The sequence below is a fragment of the Mustelus asterias genome, chromosome 6, assembly GCF_964213995.1.
Source record: "Mustelus asterias chromosome 6, sMusAst1.hap1.1, whole genome shotgun sequence".
NCBI classification, from domain to species: Eukaryota; Metazoa; Chordata; class Chondrichthyes; order Carcharhiniformes; family Triakidae; genus Mustelus; species Mustelus asterias.
Window position 1 is genome coordinate 46934160 of NC_135806.1, and position 9124 is coordinate 46943283.

At 43.4% G+C, this 9124-nt stretch overlaps 1 protein-coding gene across 1 annotated transcript; it reads left to right on the forward strand.

Moving 5' to 3' along the window:
• Positions 1-3662: 3662 nt before the first annotated feature.
• On the forward strand, positions 3663-8690 carry LOC144495289 (doublesex- and mab-3-related transcription factor A1-like). The gene is made up of 2 exons (XM_078215366.1): positions 3663-4179; positions 7864-8690. The coding sequence occupies exons 1-2, from the start codon at positions 3663-3665 to the stop codon at positions 8688-8690; spliced, it is 1344 nt and encodes a 447-aa protein (XP_078071492.1).
• Positions 8691-9124: the final 434 nt, after the last annotated feature.

Consider the following 9124-nt stretch of genomic DNA (forward strand, 5'->3'; position numbering starts at 1 on the left):
GCCCTATCCCCAAAACCCCATGTATTTACCCTCTAACCCCGCTAACACTAAGGGGCAATTTAGCATGGCCAATCCACCTAATCTGCACAGCTTTGGACCATGGGAGGAAACTGGAGCACCCGCAGGCGCCACGCAGACATGGGAGAATGTGCAAACTGCACACAGACATCATAGAACGACATCATAGAACAATATCATAGAGGCTATTCGGCCCCTTGTACCCGGGTCGCCTCTTTAAAATTTTAACCCTGGGGAAAACATACTTCTTCAGTCTTTGAAATATGCGTATTTGCATAATAACCACAATTTTAAATATATATATAAATTTACGACTGGTCATCATAGAGTGCAAATAACGCATAGTTATAAATTATAGTATTATTTGAATAATCTAGAACTGTACACGTTAGTGCGTGCGAGTGAGCAGCTAACAGTCTTCCAAAGATTAGGGTTACCGTTTGACCTTTCCTATTTTTAAAAAATATTGGATCGGGTTCCACTCTATAGCAATATAAAATGCCCTTGGCTGGAGGTATTGCAATTAGATCGTGTTCGTTTGAGCAAGTGGTTATATTTAATTACAGTCATCTATTGACTGAAAGGGTTTGCTTCTGAATCAGCTCGATTACAGAAAGAGCCGACTAATTCTTATATGTCTAAAATATACCTGAAATTGTACGAAAGTAACAGGAGCAGGAACGCTGCAGAAATTGTATACACTTAAGATATAAATGTAAAGGGGGAAATGTGCATGAAAAATTAACTCATCGAGAGGGTGTGGTGGAAATGATACTTCGAGGGTGATACGCAGGCGAAGGAGGCTGTTTTTTTATTTCCAAGGTTGTTTTGGGAGTTGAGATTTAAATGTGCAACACCATTTTAAAATAGATGATATATATCCTGTCTCTGTCCGAACTATTAAATGTATCCACGGTTGTAACAAAGCTTTTAAATACATGATATACATACAGAAGTATGCCAAAAGGGGAGAAAATCTCCACCACCCTCTTGTATTGTAAACTTAAACCCAGTGCAACCAATATGCGAGAAATAGGTGAACGATTAAACCCCGGGGTTTTGCAATGAGCTGATTCCTTTTTGGGGGTCATAATAAACTGAATCCACTTTATTTATCCCCAGCAAATTCAAGACAGAGGGAAGTGAGATTTAGTCCGCTATGGTAACGCTTTGCTGCGCCACATTTTTAACCATCTTCTATTTCGCCCAAGCTTTTAGAATGTCCACACCGAGGCTTTTGTTTTGGGTTGAACAAGCTGTCTCAAGTCTCACCCTACTTCGGGCATTTGGCCCGCTGAAAAATGCAAAGGTATGAAAGGTCACTTATTTACTCATTTTGAGGAATCTAAACTGAAGAAACAGCCCTTTTAATTGTGCACTGTTGTAAAAAGGCAAGGTTCTTGCCTGTATGTCGGGAGTTGGTTAATTTAGTCATTTCAAACAATTTCGATAAACTGGCGTTTACATAAATCGATTGAACTATATTTAACTTTTAAAACGTATTCTTCATCCTGAATTTATCCAGTTTATACGAGGTACCAACAATTTTCTGAAAAAAAGTATAACACTTATGCACACATTACATAAATTGTAACTTCTGAAATTAGGTTTCTGTGTGAATATTCGTTTAGCTTTAAAATAAGATAAAATGAATTGAGGATAAACTAATTAAGCTATTAATGAATAATCTGCATAATTACAACATCTATAGGAAAAGTGCGTGAATTATTGTGTGATGAATCCACAGCTATTTTCATAGCTACATTGCTATGTGAAATGAATAACCTTTCTCAGCAGGATTATATGGACCCTACCCTTACAATCGTTAATACGTAATGACACTTTCAGCAAATTCTCATGTAGCGAATGGGCCGCTGTGTAAAATGTTCGGCAACATCAAATATTAATAAACGTTAGTTCGCTGTTGCAACTTTATATCAATATACCCAAGATTAGATTTCTGAATTGCTCCGTTTAGATGAAATTCCAAGTAGCCTGGCAAGATTCCCTATTCCTAACTTTCAAGCAAAACGATATTTGCGAAATATGTTTGCTTTGCAGTGGGTGTGTATTTGAAATGTTTCTGTATCTAGACGTTCCACAATTGCATCAAGTATTATTTTAGTGAGGCGATTCTATTCAACGAGAACTTGGCAACCAAAATTCTAAATTACATTCTAAGTAAAATGTAGAAACCAAATATATGTTATTCTGTCTGTTCGGAAAAAAATATCCAAAATGTCAAACAAACAGAACTGACTCTCTCCAAAAATGGCCACATATATATGTATGCTTATTTATGCTAATTACTCTAGATAACTTACAAATAGATTCGGCGGAAATAAAAAAAGGAATTAACGCGTAGTAGGTTGAAAAACTATCGGAAGATCTATAAATCTTGAACTAACGGTATATTGAGGAGTTTCTGTACCCCTGCAATTACTCTTGTTCGGAAGCAGCCGAGCGAAGAATAGGAGCAAGATACTTAATTCATAAAAGATTTAAAAGAACATTCCATACATGGTCATTAGGAAAGTGTAATGATATTTAACTTTACTCCATGGAGCATGTTGCACTCTGAGGTGCCTCCATACAATTGCGATGGATGTGATATGTATACATTCATGGCTCGGCCGGAGCTGCCAATGATAAATGGATAATAGTGGACGGGCCCCTGTCTCTCCAGTCGCCTGTCAATCACGGGAGCGGTGAGGGGGGGAGGTGGAGTCAGATTCTTCACCCATTGGCTGGCGCTCAGCACCAATGGGAGCTCTCTGTCCTCTCATTAGCTGCTTCCAGCTGAGTCACATGGCCACTGCCCCACTTCTACACTGAGATGGGGGTACTTCTGGGGTTACAAACTGAGATATGGAATGACCTTCACCATAGCCACTTCTGTTTTAACACACTGAGTATAAGTGAAGGTCAGTATACATCCCCGGACAAGAAGGACCCCTATCTCAGTCTGGGTTAGGGCATGTGACTCAACCGGGAGCAGCCAATGAGAGGTCAGAGAGCTGCCATTGGTGATGAGCTCCAGCCAATGAACCCTTCTGTTCCCTCCCCCCCGCCGCGGGTGATTGACAGGCAGCTGGAGACAGGCGGGGGCAGCTCCCAGGGTCAGTCCAGTGACTGTCAACTATTTCTCATTTACAGCGGCTGCCTGCTCACAACATTGCACTTGGACACAGACTGGGCGAGTTCAAGAGCAGCCGCATCCTAGTAAACAACTGAGCGCTTCAATCCTTTGACGGATACAATAGTTGTGTGTTCGTGTGTGTGTTACAAAACCTAACTTTTTAAAGTCGGGTTTGATCCAAAGAGACAGTTGATTCTTTTTCTATATAAAAAGTAGATTTTACTGATGTAAAATTATTCCCAGCATGTCACATTTGCAGTAATGCTGGGAGGTGCGGGCTGTTGAGTGACGCTTCATGCGGGTGCAATAACTGGTCTGTAGATCCTCCCAGCACTTTTTGGTGCATCTTTTAGTTTGATTGTTTAAACCATGTTTGTTTTTGTTTTAAGGGTGCAGCTGTAAAAGCAGCTCCCCATTGATATAAAGAGATCTTTGGTCATATCGCTCTTGTCCTGATCAGGGGGCTGGAGTTGCTCGCTTGTGGTCAGGGCTGATCAGATTCAGGATGGATGGCAGAGGCTCACTGCCCTCCGCCCCGCTGCCGGGCTCCTGCGTGCCGCCCAACCATGCCGCCGTGCCCATTTCCATGGCGGGCACCAACTCGCTGCTCCGGCCTCCCGCCTTGCTGCTGCGGGCCGCCGCCGCCGCGGCCGCCGCCGCCTCGGCAGCCGAGCGGTACCCGCGGACCCCCAAGTGCGCCCGCTGCAGGAACCACGGCGTGGTGTCGGCGCTCAAGGGCCACAAGCGCTTCTGCCGCTGGAGGGACTGCATGTGCGCCAAGTGCATGCTGATCGCCGAGAGGCAGCGGGTCATGGCCGCTCAGGTGGCCCTGCGGCGGCAGCAAGCGCAGGAGGAGAACGAGGCCAGGGAGCTGCAGTTCATGTACGCCGGAGGAGGGGCCGCCGAGGCCGGCCTGGCCATGGCAGCGGCTGCCGCGGCCGCCAACAGCATCATCCCGGGATCGAGAGCCGTCTCCACGCCTTACGAGATCTTCGGAGCCGAGTACCAGAAGCAGAAAGACGGTAAGTCAGCCACCGCAAACCCGGGCATTAAACCATTAGTGTGAACTTCTCTTACAGCAAAACCTGCTCGGAACCGGACCATTTGTGTCTTAATTGTGGCAGGTTTATGTCACAATTAAGACACAAATTGGACCAATACATAATACAATTTGTATTTTTTAAATGTTTTACTCCATCCTTAAAGTTACAAAGCCAATGCTCAGAATTGACCGGGCAAACCCAAATCCATTCCTTGCTTGTTCCAAAAGCCAAATTCAAAATCCAATTGAATCCAATTCGCGGTGCCCACAATGGAGACAAACAAGGTCCAAGCTGACAAGATAAGCTCATTTTAGCTCTGAGGAAGGGTCATTCAGACTCGAAACGTTGGCTCTATTCTCCCTCCACAGTTGCTGTCAGACTTACTGAGATTATCCAGCATTTTCTGTTTTTGTTTCAGATTCCAGCAAACCCAGTATTTGGCCTTTGACAAGATAAGGACATTGCACCCCATTGTGGGCTTGATCTGACGCTTGATCTCAGCCGAAAGGCCGAGAAATTTTGCCTCTGTTACCCATCCCCACTACTATGGAAACCGTTCCCCACAGCAGGTTATTACCGAACGGTTATAACACCATTTTTGAATGTAGTTAGTGGTTCATTATTGATTTTTCAACTATATTTCTGGAAGTAAGTTAATATCATAAATCCGAAATTATTTTCAAGACTGAGTTACCAGTGCTTGCAGAGCCCCACTGTTTTCCATATCGTGACGGGCTATCATTTGAATATAAGTCACTTATCAGTTTAGAAACCTCCCAAGGACAGTTTATAATGTACATTTAAATTATGCAGTATGGCAAGAACGGTGCAGTGTTGCTCCAGGCATCATTTGGGTTGTCTATCAGTCGTTTCTCAATGTTCAAACTTAGTGATCCAGTTTTAACAGTTGTTCGTACATCCAATACATGCCCGGAGTATTCGAGTCACAGCTGCCAGGATCTGATTATCGTCCCAGCAGTGACAGGTTCATTATCTAAATGTTCAAATCAGCGGTGAAGCCTCGGTGCATTCCTCAGACAAACGTTTCCAATAGTAGTGATGTGCCTGATCTCGCCGCACGACGACCAAACTAAACGAGGGCAGCGATACTGCAAATAAATGATCGAATGCAGGTTTCAGTTGGAAGGTGATATTTTGAATTTAGGGAGCTATGATTTATGTTTGGCCACATTTCAGCGAGAGACAGTGTGAGTTAAGTTGATTGGTCCAAACAGTTTAAACGTGAGTCAGAGACGTTTCGATCCCACTTTACACCAGGGTTAAATCTGTCTGCATAAAGAACCAGCAGATCTAAGCGATTTTAAACAAAATACTAAACGTAGAAATAACAGGAAATTTCCCAGTTCATTTTAAAATCCTTCGACTCTCTTTCGTGGGGAACTAATTCGTTCTGAGTATAACCGGGGTTGTCTTATTTGCAGTCTTGAACAATGTGCTGTTGACTCTGACACCATATATGCCACCTGTTTATAAAACATGGAGTTTTGGGGAATTAGCAAGAATCAAAGAGTTTGTTTAAATATTATTATTCAATCAGCACACGATTTTATTTTAAAAACTTCTCAACCCAAAAAGGTAATAAAAAAGACAGGAAAATGCTGCAAATACTCAGCAGGTAAAGCAGCATCTGTGGAGAAAGAGAAACGGAGTTAATGTTTTCAGGTCGATGACTTTTCACCAGAAAGGTAACGAGGGATTTAGATTGTCTCGAAAGTGCAGCTTAAGTAGTTCAGCCAATGTTGGCTTCTAATCGGTTGTAATTTGTTTAAAATCGTTTGCTGAAGCGACCAGACCTTTTTCAGTGAGATGCACTTTGTTAGGAGATGGATGTGGAAAGCTACAATATTGTTTTCCAACACCAGGATTGATTGTGACATTAACTCACTCCCATGGTGAACGAATATTGCTCTGAATGGCATAAAATGATGATCCGTCCAGACGAAGAAACTTTTTTGATCGAATGCTTTCACAGTGGGATAATGTAGGACAGGACACTGGAATGATAAAGGCAGTTCAATTTACTTCAATGCAGAAAATAACACGCAAATCAATATTCCGTGGGCAAACCGTAGTGTGTCTGGGGCCAAGGAAAAGTTTTTTTTTCCGGGATGTAGGAAAATTATATTCGAAGACAAAACTTGACTCCACAATGAAAATAACTCATTCATTTAAAAGGAGAGTGTATACATTGCTGGGGGAGTTGTGGGTGAGGGTGGGGTGAGGGTCGGGCGGTTATGTGACACATTCAGCTTGTGTATATGAAGTAAATTTAACAATATTAACAGTAGGTATAGTTAGAACTTGCCTCACTAGCAGAGGATAAATATACAACAGTATGCAGGCTGGTTGAAAGAAATATAATCTTCTTACGTTCTGAGGGGTGCTACCTTAAAACACTAATAACCTCTAATTAATTTTCGTGTATATTAGTGAAATCAAAATTAAAACATTGAATTGAATGCGTTCCAAACAAATTGCAGCATTATTTTTTTTATAAAAAGTATCCTTGCCCTGGAAGGATATTTAGAGATTGATTGCCCTACAGAACGTATAGAGATAAAATAATGGGCGTGCTTTGGGAAATGTAACTACATTGGAGGGGAGATTGGAAAAATGAAATGTGTCTCTCTGTAAGCTGGCCAGCGATAAGTGGGGTCCCTATCTTTGGCCTCCCGACATAAATAACTGCCATGAAATAATCAGATCACATTTCCGCCATTGTTACATACGGATATTTTATGCAACGTATTTGTATCAAAATTGTAATTTGCAATCCTTACCAACACACCGATAGGAAAAGGAACCAGGAAATGATTGCTGAACCCTCCAAGGTTACTTTTTTCTTGCATTCGGGATGTGGGCGTCGCTGGCTAGGCTGCCATTTATTGTCCATCCCTAATTGCCCTTGAGAAGGAGATGATGGTGAGCAGCCTTCTTTGAACCGCTGTGATGCTTTACTATCCACTTCAAAGACAGTAAGATGCTCCTGGGAGGAGCCGTGGCTCCACTTAATGCAACATAGAAAATATGTTAAAATCTGATCTGAGACACGTCCAGTTCTTCAATTGGAAGCTGCCTGTAAAATGCTCCTGCCTTTGTTGGATTAGCCCATGCTGGAGATTTTACAGCGGCCTGTTTTTAAAAAAATATTGATAACAGACCTCGAATAACTTTTTTTAAAAAAAGAAACACATAATCTGTGTGTAATTCAACGAATTCTAAATAAAAAGATGACAGTAGTGCGGATTATTAATCTGTGTCATTTGATTCAGGTGTACAGTAAATACTTTCATTTATAATGAACAGTTAAATGCTGGAATAATTCAAATGTAGGTAAAACTATTGAGCAGCAAATCTCGAGTGTGTTATCTTGTAACATGTATTCATCCTGATATAGTAGAGATCATTTATTGATATAAGCCACTCCTCGGAGATAACCCTCCAGCAATGGTAAATGTGACCTCTGATTATTTAGTCCACTTTTCGTTCACTGATTTTAACAAAATAAACATGCAATTCTCCATAAAATTTCTAACCATATACGCAGTTTTCCCACTTCTGTGTATATTACATTTGTATTTTTTCATTGATCTGCCACTTTGGTACCTGCCCCTGGATTGAACATTTCTGTTTTTTTAACAGGGCAAAAGAGTCCCAAATACGAGTTGTTTTACAACGGTTTGGTGAGCCGATCGGTGCTTCAGCCTTCACACTCCCTCGCTCCAGAGACGGAGGGGACTGATACTAATCTGAGGGATAAAGCAGGAAACGCCGAAGCCTCGGAGAACGAGTCCACTCAGCTCTCCCCTTCGCCGGATCCTCCGTCGGAAGGCGCGGACAGCCCTCGCTCAGTCACCCCCTCGGATGGCGACTCGAGCAACGAGTGCGAGAAACCCAAGGAGCTGGCAAAGGTGATGGCCAACCTGCCCGGCTCTTCCTCAAACCACAGGGCGCCCATTGACATCCTCACCAAGGTCTTCCCCAGCCACAAGCGAGACAGACTGGAGTGCATCCTAGCGGGCTGCAAGGGAGACGTGGTCCAGGCGATCGAGCAAGTGCTGAACGGGAAGGAAGCCAAGGGACAGGTCAAAGATGCGGAGTGCACCGCGTCCGAGCCGGGGGAACCTCAGCGAGCCTCCCACTTCACCTTAGCCGGCCTTTCCGGCAGCTCCAAGTCTGCCTTCTCTCCCCTGCAATCCAGCGCGGTTTTCGGAGCACCCGCCAACCTGTACGGGCTGAACCCCAGGCTGGGGGTGAACCCGCTTCGCCTAGCCTACTCAAACCCCGGCCGAGGCCTCCCCACTTTCATGTCACCTTATGTCACCTCTGGCCTGATGCCAACCTTGCCATTTCGCCCCCAGATGGAGTACTCTTTCCCGGGCATCATGAGGGACATTCCATACTTCCAGAATAAAGAAGCACTCTGCTCTGGTGGACTGTACTCTCGAATTAATCCAGAAAAGCAGTGACTCTGATACAGTGTGAGACAAATCCATTTGAGGCACAGCTCAGCATCAAACAGGAAACTTTCAACATGTCCACACTTGAGATCAAAGTGAAGCCGACTGGTCCAGTGGTTCTGGATTAATTTAGTCCCACTTCACCAGCAAGTTGCTGAACGGATCTATGGAAAATCGACGAAGTTTGTTTTAAATAATTGCGACTGGTATTGAACAGATTGGAAAATGCAGCATTGGCTGAACGTTAAACTCTCGCAATCTGTGTTTTCCCCTCGTTTCGACTGCCCTCGAGGAAATGTGAGAAGAGTTAGGACCACAAGGGACCCTGAGCATGGAGATGTTTCCCTGTGAGGTCCTGAACTCCGTCCTGCCATTCTTCTTGGCAAAACAATTTAACGAAATTAAACAAACTGAAGGACAGAGTAAGGAGGGAAGCCCCTTAA